Source organism: Desmodus rotundus, chromosome 1 (assembly GCF_022682495.2).
Source record: "Desmodus rotundus isolate HL8 chromosome 1, HLdesRot8A.1, whole genome shotgun sequence".
In the NCBI taxonomy this organism is placed as follows: domain Eukaryota; kingdom Metazoa; phylum Chordata; class Mammalia; order Chiroptera; family Phyllostomidae; genus Desmodus; species Desmodus rotundus.
Genome location: NC_071387.1, coordinates 90,440,934 through 90,458,422, shown reverse-complemented (window position 1 = coordinate 90,458,422; position 17,489 = coordinate 90,440,934). Strand labels below are relative to the sequence as shown.

Below are 17,489 nucleotides of genomic sequence, written 5' to 3'. Positions count from 1 at the left end.
TCAGACAAGAAAAAGAAATAAAAGGCATCCAAATTGGAAAGGAGGAAATGAAACTGTCACTGTTTGCAGATGACATGATAGTGTACATGGAAAATGCTATAGACTCCACCAAAAAACTACTCGACCTAATAAATGAATTTGGCAAAACAGCTGCATACAAAGTCATTACTCAGAAATCAAAGGCATTCCTGTACACCAACAACGAAACTGCTGAAACAGAAATCAGGAATAAAATCCCATTTGCTATAGCAACAAGAAAAATAAAGTACCTAGGAATAAACCTAACCAAGGAGGTAAAAGACCTGTACTCAGAAAACTACACCACACTGAAGAAAGAAATTAAGGAAGACACAAACAAATGGAAGCATGTACCATGCTCATGGATTGGAAGAATTAACATCATCAAAATGGCCATACTACCCAAAGAGATTTATAGATTCAGTGCAATCCCTATTAGAGTACCCATGACATATTTCACAGATATAGAACAAAAACCTCAGAAATTCATATGGAACCATAAACGACTCCAAATAGCTGCAGCAATTTTGAGAAAGAAGAACAAAGAAGGAGGGATCACAATACCTGGTATCAAACTGTATTGCAAGGCCACTGTCATCAAAACAGCCTGGTATTGGCATAAAAACAGGCACATAGACCAATGGAACAGAACAGAGAGCCCAGAAATAAACCCAATCTTTACCGTCAATTAATATTTGACTAAGGAGGCAGGAGCATAAAATGGAGCAAAAACAGCCCCTTCAAAGATGGTGTTGGGAGATCTGGACAGCTACATGAAAAAATGAAACTCGATCACCAACTTACACCATACACAAAAATAAACTCAAGATGGATAAAAGACTTAAATATAAGTCGTAACACCATAAAAGTCCTAGAAGAAAACATTGGCAGGAAAATCTCAGACATTCCACACAGCAACATCCTCACAGACATGTCCCCTAAAGCAAGGGACATAAAGGAAAGAATAAACAAATGGGACCTCATCAAAATAAAAGCTTCTGCATGGCTAAAGAAAACAGCACCAAATTACAAAGAGAACCAACAGTATGGGAAAACATATTTGCCAAGGATACCTCAGACAGGGCCTGATCTCCAAAATATATAAAGAACTCACACGACTGCACTCCAGGAAGACAAACAACCCAATTAAAAAATGGGCAAAGGACTTGAACAGACACTTCTCCAAGGAAGACATACAGAGGGCCCAGAGATATATGAAAAGAGGCTCAGTATCACTAGCCATCAGAGAGATGCAAATTAAAACCACAATGAGGTACCACCTCACACCAGTCAGAGTGGCCAACATAAACCAATCCACAAACAAATGTTGGAGACGATGCGGAGAAAATGGAACCCTAGTGCCCTGTTGGTGGGAATGCAGACTGGTGAGGCCACTGTGGAAAACAGTATGGAATTTCCTCAGAAAACTAAAAATGGAACTGCCTTTTGACCCAGCAATTCCGCTGCTGGGATTATACCCTAAGAACCCTGAAGCACCAATGCAAAAGAACCTGTGCATCCCAATGTTCATAGCAGCACAATTTACAATAGCCAAGTACTGGAAGCAACCTAAGTGCCCATCAGCAAATGATTGGATCAAAAACTATGGTATATTTACACAATGGAGTTTTATGCAGCAGAGAGAAAGAAGGAGCTTATACCCTTTGCAACAGCTGGATGGAACTGGAGAGCATTATGTTAAGTGAAATAAGTCAGACGGTGAGGGACAAATACCATATGATCTCACCTTTAACTGGAACATAATAAATAGAAGAAAAAAGCAAACAAAATGTAACCAGAGACATTGAAGTTAAGAACAATCTAACAATGGTCAGGGGGGAGTGGGGAAGGGACAGTGAGGAGAGGGGATTACAGGAAGACTATAAAGGACACATGGACAAAATCAAGGGGGAGGGTGGGGGTGCGGGAGGGAGGAGGTTTGGCTGGGGTGAGTTGCAGGGATGGGGAGAAAAGGCACACAACTGTAATTGAATAAGAAAAGAAAATTTAAAAAATAGAAGTTCATTGTCTATGTTAAAACAGGCATTGAACAAATAATGATTATCTAGTGTAATAAGAGCTATAAGAGGTGTGTACACACTACCAAGTGAACACAAAAGAGTGAGCAGTTCACTCATCTTGGTTGTGGAAGGCTTCACAAATATCTAGCAAGGGACACTTGACTAAAGTCTTCTGGGAGCATGGGGTTTCCATTAGTTGGGAATGCAGGGTGGAAGTAACTGTCCAGGCAAATGCATGGAAGAGTCAAGAAAAGGCCTGCAGTTCTTTGCGACTGGAGCAGAGGGTGAGGGAGGAGAAGCAGGAGAGGACCAGAGACTGTCAATTGGGGTTGTTTGGGCACCATCTGAACTTTATTCTGAGGTTACAGTACACACCCAAAGTAGGGCTGTGTACTCAAATGCCTGCAGGGGACAGGCGGATGATTAAATCATTTAGGCGTGTCAGGTGGGGACTGGAAGACGGGGGAGTGCAGGCCCATCCAAAGGTGGTGCCCATTGTTGCCATGGTGGAGTGCAGGCAAGTTTCCAGTAAAAAAAATCTGGACATCATATTTTTACATGAACCTTCCCAAGTTTTAAATGTTGGAAATTATTTCAAAACATCATGATGGCCTAGCAAAAAAAAATCTGATGTCCTCTTAGCCCCTGGGCCTCTAGTTGGGCATTTGAGATGCAAAGCTTAAGCAGGGAGCTGACACAGCCAGACTTATGTTTCAGAAAGAAGATGTCCCTACAGATCTCTCCATGCATGATATTTATGCCCCAGCCTCTGCCAGCAAGAACTTCTTTTCCCCACCCACTCCACACCCTTGCTACACCCACACATCTCTATATCCTCACTGCTCTCCCTGACCGTCCCCGACACCAGCTCCACCTTGCATGGAGGCCCTGAATTAATGAGACATGCTCCAATCCCACTTACAGAGAAAAGTCCACATTCAGGACATGAGAGAGCCACATTTATTTCACATGGACAACCATGATTCTGTCACATGCTGAACATGAAAGCTCACATGAGGCAAGTACCCATAACAGCAGAAATTATGTGCTTTTGTCCACAGGGAGCAGGAAGAGTCACAAAGTGGTTTTCAGAGACAGTCACCCTTCAAGCCGAGGTGAGACCATGGCCTTGGAAAGCTCTGGTTTGTGGCATTATCAAGGGGTCTGTCTACTAGAGGTGGCTGGGGGAACTTCTGCTCTGCATCTCTGAATGCACTGCCGAGGGCAGGAGGGCGAGAATGGTCTCCCATGCCACTACCCAAGCAGCTCAGGAGAGCTCAGCACAGGGGGGAAGTATATGACACTCAGAATCAACAAGCTTATGCTGGGGTGGACAGTGACAGGGACAGACTGCTGTGTTCATAGCAACAGAACCATCACCATTTATAATAGCTATCATAATGGGAAGATCCACTCTTCTTAAAGAAATTTCCCAAGGCAGCTTATGGGCTGAAGAGAAAGCATTTGGAATTGACTGGACATTCCAGAGGCAGATCTACTTTTTCTAGACACACTGGGGAGAGCTAGTAGCAGGGACCCCCAGTCTCTTGACCTTGGCTGGGCTTCCTGGTTCCGGGATGATGGAATCCAAGATGGGAAGGGGGTTGGGGCCTGGTTTTGCTGGGATGAGAGGATGATAAGCTCTAAGAACAAACCTCATGGAAGAGACAAACAGAAGAGCCTTTGTGTGTTGGAGGTTTATTCCCACCTGAAGTCCTGCCCAACGGTTTCATAAAACTTAATGTTATAAGGTCTATAAAATTCCCGGAGCTGGTCTATCACTTCAGGATCAATCTGTACATGAGTTCTACCCTTCGATTTGCCCAGACATCGAGGCAGGAGGCTCGATTCTGTCTTTTTCAAGCAAGGGAACCCTTTGGTCTTGTTGAAGTAGAAGTGCTTGTCTGTGATGAACCTCCTAATGCCCAGGAAGTCCTGGACCCGCCCCATTTCACCAGCGGGGTCGGTGATGAGCCTCTCGCCACTAACAAAGTGGATCTGAGCCAGGGGGAAGTACTGCAGCCAGCTCTCCAGGTGCAGCACGTACAGGCCGATGCGGATGGCGTTCCACGACACGTCCACCAGGCCTAGTGTTCGGTTCCGGAAGGACAGGCCCTCGAAGGTGGGGATGTCTGGCTTCTTGGACAGCGTTTGCGTGTAATCAGAGATGGCGCGGGTCACAGGGTTCCGCACCACCACGATCAGCTTGGTGTCTCGGGACATGTTGAAGATCCGACGAGGGGCCTCTTGAGTGACAAAATAGCTGGGGGTCTTCTCCAGTGTGATCTGGCTCTCCAGGGTCCTGGGCATCAGGCTCCTGTGGGCAGAAGCAGCACATCATCAGACAGGGCTCCCCTGAGAGCCCTGAGATCATTGCCTTACACCCAGCTCCCTGGTTGAGTCCTCCTTCTCTCCTCTGTGACATCTGAGGCTCACTTACTCTCACCTAGTAAGAAATCCACGTTATCTCTTGTTGATTTTTATTTTTTAGTTTTTAACAGGTTTGCTTTAAGACAGGACATGTCCATCAGTATGGGTTAAATAATGATGGAATAGCCACTTCGTAGAGTCAGGTAGATCTGAGTGTACTAACATGGAATGATTTCCAAGATAAAGCATTAAATGAAAAAGGGCAAGGCACAGCACCTTCATCTCCCGCAAGGTACCAAGAAACTGATAAAGTCAATTCTGGGGAGGGGATAGGAGTAGAATGAGGAGGTAAGGGATGGATGCGAATGACTTTTTATTGTATAACCTTTTAAGCTGCTCAAAATTGTTAATGCAGTTATTACGTATTTAAAAGATATGAAGGAAGGCACTGAATATTGTTCTGGCAAAAAGGGACTTATCCAAGTATATTAGAAAATCTTTTTTTGGGGGGAAGGGCTTGTTTTATAGGAATAACAAGTATTTTAGAAATGAGTTCTAACCACTATGCGGTACACCTGAAACTAATGCAAAATAGTATTGAATGCCAACTGTAATTGAAAAAAAAATAAAATCCCTCATCACTGAATTAACTGAGAACAAAACAGAAATTCTCGGCACTTTCACCCCACAAGAAAAAGAAAAAAGAAAAAAAAGAGTCTTGGTGACTTTTCTTGCTGAAATACATCCTCGGAAAAGCACAGAGGGACAACTCAGTGGGACCTCAGGCAGAAGCTAGGTACTGCAACCTCTCATTCCCTCACTTTTTGATTTCCTGGCTCTGCTTGAGATTCTGGGGTATGATGGTGGAAACTCCTTCCCAGATGCATCTCTTTCAGACCCTGATGGAGGGGAATATCCCTGGCTCTGAGTCATTAGTTCTTTCTGAAGGTCATGTTTTACCTTAAACTAGTTTTTCTAATGCTGGCTACACAAGGGACCACCCAAGGAATTCTAAAAATATAGATGTCTGGGCCCTATCCAGGACCAGCTGATTAAAACTCTTTGGAGTTGGGTACTTTTTTAAAGCTCCTCAGATCATTCTAATGGAAGGCAGAGCTGAGAACCACCAATAGAGGGTCCTCACTCCTAACACTATGATTGACCAACTCTCAAAGCATCCATCTTCATCCTCTGGATTATAGACTCCTGGTTCCTAGTTTTCTTCATCCCAAGTCCTGGTATCATCCCTATTCAATAACCTGGTGTCATAGTTCTTTGACCAAGTATCTCCATTTTCTCTTCTCTTTTAACAACTTTTACTCCTGCACACCTTGGGTCTTATCATTGGAATTGCCCTAATTCTGAAATGGTTCACTCTGAAATTCTACTCTGGACTATGTATTGGGTTGAACGGTAACCCTCCAAAAGATGTGTCTTCCCAGAACCTATGAATGTGACCTTATTTGGAAAGAATCTTTGCAGATGTAAGTTAAGGATCTTGAAATGATATCCTGGATTAGGGTGGACCCAAAGTCCAGATGAGGAATATGCTTACAAGACAACAAAAGCGGAGAAGAGACACATGTAAAAGAAGGCGATGTGAAGACAAAGGCAGAGCGTGGAGTGATATGTGTATAAGCCAAAAAAATGCCAATGAAATGAATACAGACTGAAACCTTATTTCTTTATACATTTACCGCAGTCTCAAACTCATTGTACTTGATCTTCAAATTCATCTATGATCCTCTTGATTTCACTTTCTTCCATACCTTCTCTAGATCAAATGAACAATCATTTCAGTTTCTTCTTCCTGTTCCTGTTCTTCCTGTTCATCATCATCATTGTTGTTACCATCATCACCATCATTATCAATTTCTTTCTACTACTTGTTCTTCCAGTCCCTAACAATACATCTACCCAACCTTTCATCATTTCTAATTTTGTCTCTGCATTGCCAAACAGCAGGAGAGAAAACTGCTAACCCTAGCAACTGGATCCTTCCTATATTTATTAATTCTATCTTCCACTGAGCCTCAACACTGCTCTGTAATTGGGTATATTTGTTTTTACATATATTCTTAAGATTCTTCATAGTACGTGTTCCAAATTCTCACCATAAGCTCCCAACCCTATTCCTGATACCCACTCTTAACATGCAGTTAGTCTCCCCCTACACTAGAAAGACAAAAACTGCCACACAGTCAACTTTTCTCTCCTCTATCCTGAAACTGTCCCCATGATCTGTACCCATGCTGCACCCCTCTCACCAGTCTCAGAGGAAAAGGCAAGCAAGGGCTCACCTGTGCTCTCAGATCTCTTTCTCTACTGCCTTACCTGCAAACCTGCTCAGACCCCCTTGAACTTTCAAATTCACTGTGAAACTGATTAGCTGATACAACTGATATTTTGCTTCCAGGCTCAATGTTTATAATGATCCCTTGTGATTGGAATAGGCCATTTTTTTAAATTGCATGCCATTATTAGCAAACAATCACAATGCACTAGAATAGAATTCTTTGGCTAGCTTTTCTTAGAAATCTGGCTATATTAGATTATGACCTTGGCATACATTGTAATTAGATGTTGGTCGTTATGATGAAAGTAGATAGAATCATATAAATACAGCAGTACATTTAAACTTACGGAGTTTTCAAACTCTGTGGGGGTTATTGTGTTGGTTTCTCCCAACACAAAGAAGTTGACTTGACAAGCCATGAAGCAGATTTTTCTGCAATATCCTTTCATACACTAAAGACTATCCAAGAGAGGAAGTGAGGATGCAGCATTTTCCAAGCTTATTTGACTAGAGTTGTGAACTCTTGCCAGGGGCACAAATGAACATCTTTCTGTTACCAGTTTGGAAAACTATGACCAGTTCCAGTGATCTTCAGAGTATCACACATGCCCTGGCTGTAAACTGAAGTGAAGCTCCACTCTTCTAATTCCTAACTGACATGTCAGCTGTAAAACCAAATTATAAATACTAAGGATGATACAGACACCACACTAAACAACATCACATATGTAATTGTGCCATGGGTCAAATGGCTCTTGTGTACTTCAAATTTTCTCTCTCCTACCAAAGAACACCCTTACAATAGAGTGTTGAGGCCTAATGATGATAATGTGCAAGGAGACTGGCTATGCATCTCCCTGCTCTGTCCCCATGTGGGAGGCAGGGATTCAACTTTTCCTTAAGGCTCATTTTGTGTCATCATGTCATTGTTTAAATTTTGCTTACTTGTTTCCAGCTGCTAACACACAACTCAAATTTTCTCTCACCCTGTAACACTCTTAAGCTTCAGCCTCTTTTATTTTCTATGTATCTGCAAAAATTACTGAAATAAACTGACATCATTTGGACTTACCTCCTATCTGTTATTTTAACCTGCTCAGCAACAATTTCTCTACATCTGATAAGAGCCCCACATTTTTCTTTGAGGAACCACCACTCCTCCTTTGGATAAAATCTTGATGGGTGAAGGGGTGGGTGCATGACCAAAGTAAGGCCAATTAGTGCCAGCTGTGTCATAAACTCTAACAATGTATTATCAAGACTGAAAATGGTTGGACTGAACTTTCCCACCAGGTGTAAGAGCCTGGAAAAGCCTCCTCATCAGCATCTCTTACCAAATCCCCTCAGCTCTTTTGATTCTTGCCCTGAGACCTGGTTCTTCCACTTTGGTCTGTATTCTGTGAGTTACTACACATCCTTCCAATAAATTATGACTACTTTGAGTTAGTCATGGTTGGTGTTGCTTCCAACCCAAGAACTCTAACTCAACTTCTAGAACCTGGCTTCCTCTATGTGGAATCTCTGCTCACCCCACTCAGACCTAAACTCCATGAGGGCAGCATGCACCATACCTATATCTGTATCTTCTGAGTCCTCCACAAACCATGGCACAAGTAAGGTCTCCATCAATACTGTTGAGGTTCCAATGAAACCAATGACCTTTCTAATCCACTTATGCATTGAAGCCTTCAGTCCCTTTTCAAATTCTCCACACTCTTAAGACCATTCTGGATCTGTCCATTGGTGTGTCCCCCACTTCTCTCCTTGTGGTGCTGAACAGGGAACATGACTCGGATCCCACCCTTTGCCTCCTTCCATTAACATAAGTGGTGCTGTGACTGGGATCCTGACTAGAATCTCACCCTTGTCTCCACCCATTTGGAATGTAGTAAGTGTGATCTCACCAGCAAGGTTTTCTTGTCTTTCTCACCCTTTGGGATAAAGGAGATGCTGAGCTGTGGGGGTAGGGCTAGGCCTTTGTTTGGAGGTAGAAACAATGAGATCTGAAATGAGTGCTCAGATTTTGCTCCAGCTCTGAAGACAACAGAGGCACTTCCTCCCTCCAGCGGAGTTCTGAGGCATCCCTAGCTGAGTGGGGGCCACACAGAGGTACCTGGGGTCAATCCCAAGATGTGCAGGGGCCTCATAAGGAACTCCCATCATTATGTAACTTTGGCTCATTTGGGGACCTGCAAAATAAGGGCTGGTCATCCAGAACTATGAGCCCCCTTGGCTGAGAGTGAGGAACGACCAAAGGGGTAACGGCCTTTGGGAGCCCTACTCAGAAACAGCACATTTTGACCCACATGGATTCCTTAGCCTTTTCTGCCTCTAAACCTGGCTAAAAGTCAGTTTAAGCTTGCAGCTTCTCCCCTAGGTGGCTTCTAGCAACTCAATTTGCATCTGAATACCCCTTGCGGGAACTTCGAGGAGGGGCTGTGTTACTTTTGCCTGGTGAACGTCTAGCTCTCTCCCTCAGCAGAAATTGCCACACCCGGGGGCTGGGGTTAAAAGCCCTAAGAAAACTTGCTGCAACAAAGACACCCATGGGAGGAAAAGATGGGACCTGGACCTGGACAGAACGCTAGGTTTCCTGCCAGCTGCAAGCAGAAGTCCACACAACAAGAGGATCACTGTAAATGCAATCACACACCCACCACTGAGGCGCATTACTCACTTAGTTTTAGTTCTCAAGAGGAGAAAGCAAGATTTTAGCCTGTAAAGGAAAGCTCCGGTCTTTCCAGGTCCTGTTCTCCTAACTAGGACTTTTCATTCAAATTTGCCTCATTCATAAGTCTTTTTCCCCTTTCTCTGACTGCTCTCTTTACATATCTACCACTCCCTTGTCTATCTGTTTTACAAAGTAATTGCTGTGTTTGTTTTCCAGCTGAGTGACATTCCAGTCCCCGTAAGGACTAATCCTTACCTGCCTAACCCAAGCTCTGCATTCAACTCCAGCTTCAAATTAGGCTTGGCCTCACTGCACCCAACTTGACTGGGAAAAAGGATACAAAGAGGGGAAAATCTCATCTCCTCCAAGACTGTAGAACTCAGAAAGAAAAATAAGGAGGTAAGTCTTTGAAACACTGAATTCTAAACCTAGAAGCTACTAGTTCCTGGGAACCATAGGGTAATTAACTCCCTACTCAAACTCAGTACTGGTTGTGGAAACAGCAGGGGACCTGCTTTCCTCAATGCAGAAAAACAAAAGTAACACTTTTAAACTGCAGCCACTTTTCCACCACCACCTGAGGCCTGAGCGTGCCATCTCAGCCACTTTTTCTCCAGCCTCTGTCCTGAGCTGAGCAGGGGAGGGATGGGGTGGGGGCGGGGGGAGCATTCTAACAGCAGATGATCCAGCTTACCAGCTCACTCCCTGAGCACCCTCCCCCCACCCCCCCAGTCCACCTGGTATTTTACAGAGATAGGCTTGGCTCTCCTCCTTAGATACCTTCTATGTTTTAATCCAAAAGACCCCTGAGACCTGAGCGACCCAAGGCCCCATTGGTGGCAAGTATTTTGCCACAGTAGGGACCTCTCTCACTGGGTTGAACAATATGATATCTGCCTTCAGTCCTTGCAGGAAATACACCACGTAACTAGTGCCATCTTCTTTCTCTTCAACTCCTTGCCGGTGAGGAGCCAAACTTATACAAGCCTCGAGATCTGTAGAAAGGGTCCAGTTTAATTGAAGCCATTGACTTGACAGTAGCAAAGGGGATATTAAGTCTCTAAGGAAAAGGTCCAAATTTCCAAAAGATTATAAACTATTTAGGAAAAATCCTAACTCCAGGACCTAGGCAGCTGTCACCAAAGAGAATAAAGGCCGTTGCCTAGCTAACACCACCTGCTACCAAACAGCAGCTCCGCTCTTTCTTGGGAATGGCTGGGTTCTGCAGGATTTGGATCCCAAACTTTGGGCTAATTGCAAAGCCTTTATATGAGGCTACTAAGGGGCTACACATTGAACCCATTATATGGGGAAAAGAATGTGATCAGGCTCTTAATAAAATCAGGCAGGCTCTAGTCAAGGCCCCAGCCCTAGGAATCCCTGACTTAAATAAACCTTTTTCTTTATACATTGCAGAAAAGGGAATAGCATTAGGGGTCTTAGTCCAGTGACTAGGAAATGACCTTCACCCGGGGATTGCATGTTTCTTCAGAAAGCTGGACAATGTAGCAACCAGATGGCCTCCATCCTCAGAGCAGTTGCAGCCACAGCCACATTAGCAGAGGAGGCTACTAAGCAAACTCTTGGGCAAAAGTTAAAGGTTCTAACTCCACATCAAGTCCAAAGTGTATTAGAAATGAAAGGGTACCTGCGGTTGACAGGAAATAATTAACCAGATATCAGGCCCTTCTCCTGGACAATCCTGAAGTAACTGTAAAAACCTGCAATACCTTAAATCCAGCCTCCTAAATGGATCATCCCCAGATTTAGCTCATGCCTGCTCAGAGATTATTAATCTCACCTATTCCAGCAGGGTTGACTTGTTGGACCAGCCCTTGGATAACCCTGATGAAGAGTGGTTCACTGATGGGAGCAGTTTTGTACAGAGTGGGCAATGAAGAGCAGGATATGCAGTGGTTAGTTTATATGTCACCATTGAGGCACAATCTCCTCCACCCTCCACCATGGCCCAGAAGGCAGAGATTGCAGCCCTTACCGGATCTCTCATTCTAGTACAAGGAAAAAAGATTAATGTTTATATAGATTCCAAATATGCCTTTCTTGTTCTACATGCTCATGCTGCCATCTGGAAAGAGCGGGGACTCCTTACTGCAAGGAATTCCGCCATTGAGCACAGGCAGGAAATTTTAAACCTGTTAGAAGCAGTTAGATTCCCTAAACAGGTAGCTGTAATGCATTGTAGGGGTCACTAGAAGGACATGTCCCCTATTACCAAAGGGGACATCAAGGCAGACCAAGGGGCTAGGAAGGCAGCTCAGAGGCCAATCGCAGAATTGTCACTGTTCCCTTCCACAGACAATGCTAACCTGAAGCCTGATTACTCATCTGAGGAGAAATCTTGGGCTGTAGAGGGTGGGGGCACTCAAGAAGGGCCCTGGATTTACATTGACCAGAAACTTTTCCTTCCCCAGGCCTTTCAATGGAAGGTTTTAAATGCCTTGCATGACTTCTTCCACATAGGAAGAGATGCTACCACAGCAGTAGTTAATAAATTATTTACAGGCAGAGGACTAACGACTACTATAAAGAACATTTGCCAAGCCTGCTCTCTTTGCAGTTATAATAACCCTGGGTAAAAGCCATTCTTTCCCCCACTGCTGAAGCCAGGAGAAGACTGGCAGATTGATTTTACCAAGATGCCCCCCTGTAAAGGATACGAGTGTCTACTAATTTTGATAGACACCTTCACTGGGTGGATTAAAGCCTTTCTGATCAGGACAGAGAAGGCCACAGAAGTAGCAAAGGCATTCCTAAAAGAAATAATACCCCAGTCTGGTCACCCATGCTCCCTGAAAAGTGATAACAGGCCTTCCTTTACATCTAAGATCACTCACTCTCTGAGGCCCTAGGCATAAAATGTTACCTCCATTCTGCTTGGAGACCCCAGTCTTCTGGGAAGGTAGAGCGGGAGAATCAGACTTTAAAAAGAACATCAGCAAAGCTCTGTCAGGACACTTCTGAGAACTGGGCTAAATTACTGCAGATAGCCCTCATGGGAATCAGGGGCTCCCCTAATTCCCCTAAGAGGGCTTAGCCCTTTTGAAATGCTATATGGCAGGCCATTCCTAACTCTGGATTTAATATTTGATGTCGAGACCCATTGAGCCATGAAGCATATAATAAACCTGGGGCAGGTACAGAAAGCATTGTAAGAATATGGGAATAAAGTCTTGGCTTCTCCCAGAGGAGAACTCCAGGCCACTATCTCCTGAGAAGGATCCCCTGCAGACCAACTTAGCCCTAAATGGAAGGGACCCTACCAGGTTGTTCTGAGTACCGCCTTGTCTGTGAAACTATTAGGGGTCGATAGTTGGGTTCATATTTCCAGGGTGAAGCCAGCTCCTGTTGATCCAGATCACTCCCCGGACCAGCATAGGAATCCAGACTCCACCTATACCTGTGAACCCCTCGGAGTCCCTCAAGTTCCTATTCAAAAAGAAGATGACTCAGACAGCAGGATGACACTGTATACTCCTGTGAGCCAGCAGAGGACGTCAAGGTCCTTTTCCACAGGACTGTTCCTGAGTTTGATAAGTACCTTCCTATTTCACCCCTCAACCCCTTTCACTTATGCTAAATCTCCACCTAAAACTGCCTATGAATTAGACAATCATATGGCCCAATCTTTAAAATTAAATTCTTCCTGTTGGCTTTAACTTTCCACCCATAGCTGGGCCTATGCCCAGCCATTGGCACAGGAACAATGGGGAAACATCTCCGTTACCCTGGATGAAAAGACTGTACATTTCAGACCATGGGACAACATAGTTACTCAAAACCTTGCTAAACTATTGCTCAGGACTCTCTCCACTAGCAGTCAATGCTCCCTAGAGGGCCTCTATTTTCTCACTTAATAAACCATCCACAGGTCAGCTACCCCTTCTGCATGTCATTAATGCCCCAGGGGACACGCTTGTGGGGAGGCTTGCTGACAGCCAATACTGACAAGATTTTCTAATCCTAGACCCCCCTCTCACAAACATTAGTCATGGAATTTTCCTCACTGCAATGCCCTATGTCTCTGGAGGAGTTCCTAAGTCAGGGGGTAAAAGAAATTTCTAACACACCTACTTTCCAAAGCAGGCTGTTCCTAGCCCACCTTTAGACAAAAACTTCCAAAAACAGCTTACTGCCAAGGCAGGCCATCCTATCAAGTTAATGAATTCCCCCCACTCTGGACCACAGCTCTCCAGTCACCATACATTTTGGACTGAAGAGGGCCTCTTTCTCTACCGAATTTATAAATAGCACAAGTTTCCACAACCCCGTGATAGACCCCCTGGTCACAGCCTCACTGGCAGCACAAGGATTACAATGGTGGGGCACTAAATACCCAAGGACCAAACAACTAGTCAATGGCAGATACATCTCTGTAGAAACCAAGCCAGTTAAACTGGCAGAAATTGCTTTGATGGCAGAAATACTCCCTTTGACAGGAGTCTGTTGGATTTGTGGGTCCCAGGCACACTGGACCCTCCCTCCACAGCAGAGGGGAATCTGCTTCCTTGGGTATATTCTTCCTGATGTTTCCATAGTGTGGGAAAATACCTCCCTCCTGTTCCTGTTATGAGGACAAAGACATCTTTTCAAAAGGGCTGGTGACTTTTTCTCTAATATCACTTATTGGGATTCTCTCTGCCATGGGGCAGTGGTAGGGGGAGCTTCATTAGAAATCCACCACTGCCTATCACAGTAAACAGCTGAATCATTAACTAAAACAGGGAAATTTCTTGCAGCACTCCAAGAACAACTGGACTCATTAATTGGAGTTGCCATCCAAAACTGAAGGGCATTAGACTCCTCGCAGCTTCAGCAGGAGGAACATGTTTGTACCTCAAGGAAGAGTGTTGATTCTATGTTAACAGATAAGGACAGGTCCAGCAAAACATCCAAAGCATCTTTGAATCCTCATCTAGGATTACAACTTCAACGTCTTTTTGGGACTCAAATTCATGGCTTATCTCTTTACTTCTTCCCTTTCCAGCACCATTATTAATTATACTAGTAATATTACTATTTGGATCCATAATAATCAACTTACTAACTAAATTTATCTCTTCTAGAATAGAGGGTAAAAAGCTACAAATGATCATCACAAACAACTCTTGAACTGTGGGACCAGAGGCTTCCAGCATCTATCATGGGCCAGTGGAAGGACACTTCCCTCCACTTCCTCTGACCAACATGCAGTGCCCCTAACAGTCTCAGGAATTTTTCACCAACTTCAGATAGAATAGGACGAGAGTTTCATGGTTCACAATAGGCAGGGTCTACTGTCCCATTCAAACCTGAAGTAGCTACAGAAGACAGACTGTCACCCCTCAGCAACCCAACAAGGAATTTTTGAGAGCCATGCCTCTCAGAGGGGAGTTGAGGCAGGAGATAGCATAGGAAGAACTCTGAGACTGCCTTGCTGGCCAGTGTCCAGTGTCCTGTTTGCCAGGAAACACCTTTTAGTACTTAGGCAGTAAACCAAGGCAGGGAGGAAGAGGGAGACATGTCTCACCCACTAACTCAGCAGTCCTGAGCCTGATCTGATAATTTTTCCAGGTATTCCAACATCACAAGAAATACAATGTTAGCACAGGAGAAGGGAAGCCCTTGAAATTCTGTGTATCATTTCCACTACTGGGAAAGAAAGCCTTGAAATTGTGTATTAATCCCAAGGCCTACAAGGAGGAAGAAGAGGGGATCCACAGTGCCCAAAGAAGAAGCCCATAAAACAACTCTGGTTAACTGCCTACTTCTAGACACTATCTCCTTTATGAGAGAGTACCTAATGCTTACAGAAAGAGCCCATAAATAACTTTGGGTAACTGCCCCAACTTTAATTAACTGCCTCCTGTCATATATCTGATTTACAACAAAGTTAACAAATGGGGACTGGAGCAAGATAAGGATTCAGGCTAACAGACCCCACATATACCTGGTTTGTGTGATCACATCACCCTGGGAAAGCTGGCACCATATTTACCCACAAATCAATATGTAACTTCTTCACCCCCATCCTGCCAACTATGTAAGTCCTCAGAACAAAGGACCTGATGTTCTTGCCACCCCTGCCCTTGCCACCCTGGCTCTTGTCTTTTTCCCCCACCTCAGCAAGACCTGTTCTCTTTCACAAGAATGTATAACCAATAAACCCTACTTGGACACTAATGGACTTGCTGATCTGTTATTCTTTACTTCATCAGCAAGAACCAAGTTTCTTGTGTAACACTTGCATATGATCTTCCTGGATGACCTCATTCCTTCCCCAGTCTTTAACCACCACCTGGGAGCTGCTGACTCATGTCTGTAACTGCACCTCCCACTTTCCCATATTATAGACTGGAATGCCCAGCTGTCTGTGGACTGGACATCTTGCCTCAGCAACTGGACTTGCCATTTGCCTCCCCAAACTTAATGCTCTCCTTTGCCTGTTTTTACAGATGATATCACCATGCATCCACTCACAGAGGAGAAAAACTATGTCATTCTTGACTCCTTCTCACACCTGTCTTTCATCCTCATAAGCTTTACCTCCCCAACCTTCTCAGGTCTCCCCCTTGGGCTCTTGTCATCTATTCCTCAGAAAACAGAGTCCTTTCTGACCTCCAGGCTTTCATTCTTCACCCTTTTAATCCATTCACATCCTGTGTCCATCGGAGAAATCTTTCTAAAGCAAATACAATCATGTCAACCATCAATTATTCTTTTGGATAAAGTCTGAATTCCTTGACTTGGTGCTCAAGGCCACTGCTTACTTTCCTAGAACTAATCTCTTGCTGTTTCCTGGAAACCCAAATCTCATGCCCCGCTGGACACAAAATTGTGCTCTTTCAATTGCTGTTCTTTCAAATTGAAGGTTTGCAATTGCTGTTTTTCATTTTTATCCTTTAAGACTCAGGATCATCTTTTTTTTGTCTCCCTCATTGTGGTGAACCTTTATTCATCTTTGCAAGTCTAACCCAAAAGTCACATCCTCTGTGAATCCTTTCTTGTAGTTTCATGGCACTTTGTGCCTCCAATGACTAGGACCCTCAACCCATGTGTGGAACTTATTAGATAGGCATCCATTTATATCAACAGGTTGTCAGGAACTTGGGCATGTTTCTTATTCATTTTTGCCTTCCTAGCACAATACCTGGCACACCATAGGTACTCAATGAATTGATCAGAGATCCAGTGTCAAAGGTATTGAGAGGTTACCTTGAGTTCTCAGAAATAGCCAGTGTTAGTTTATGAAGCGCAGGCTTTTCTTGGCATTCTGACCTTGGGCAGAGGAAGGATTCAGCAGATAGTCCTGGGGTGGGGGAATCACTGTGCCATTGTTAAGATTTCATCATGACCACAGGTGCTCAGGCTCACAGACTAAGGGGATTCCAAGCTCCAAATATAAGAAGTCAAATGAGATGGAAAGGAACACATCTTGTGACATTTTTGCTTGGCTCTCTGCACACTGTCCTTCACCCAAGGTCCCCCATGGTGTTCAGGGAGGACAGAGATGTGGTCACTCTGCAGTGTGTCCGGGAGGTGAGGAGGTGGGCAAGTCACGCTGCACACTGGGACCCCGTGGAGAGCCTTTGGAGGTATGCAAACCCTTTAATCAGAGACTCCAGGCCTGCACCAAAGCCAGGCACCTGTGATTTTGAAGCTCCCCAGGTGATCCCAATGGGCTACCAGGGGCTAAGAACCTCCGTTGCAGACTGAGTGTTCCTTTAGCCACTCAGCTTTTAAAACAGTTGTTCAAGTATCAACCCAAGGCGCGACTTGGAGAAAGAGAGTCCCAGGACCATCCCTGTACATTCTCATTCAATGGCTTTGGGGTGCAGTCCAGGAACCTCTATTTCTAACACCCCCAACCCCGCCATGATTCGTACAATTAGAGAAGCTTGGGAAGTGCAGTCTTAACAAATGCACTCTCATTAGTACCATGACGGCACACATTACTACATACTAGGTCACAAGTTTATTTGTATGTTTCTGTCTCTGCCCATCCCCGCCCCCAGCTGTTAGACTACAAGCTCCAGGAGAACAAGTTTGGTGTCTGTCTTGGACACAGCTGTATTCTCAGCACCAAGGAGATGATGTGGACTTAGTAGGGCTGAAG

The 17,489-nt window shown here is 44.4% G+C and overlaps 1 protein-coding gene across 1 annotated transcript in view; it reads right to left on the bottom strand.

Moving 5' to 3' along the window:
* Positions 1 to 3,003: 3,003 nt before the first annotated feature.
* HS3ST2 (heparan sulfate-glucosamine 3-sulfotransferase 2) overlaps positions 3,004 to 17,489 on the bottom strand; it is a 123,263-nt gene continuing 108,777 nt past the window's right edge. Inside the window, exon 2 of the mRNA XM_024560346.4 lies at positions 3,004 to 4,356. Within this exon, the coding sequence (XP_024416114.2) occupies positions 3,738 to 4,356 (619 nt within the window). The 3' untranslated portion in view covers positions 3,004 to 3,737. The remainder of the gene's footprint in view (positions 4,357 to 17,489) is intronic.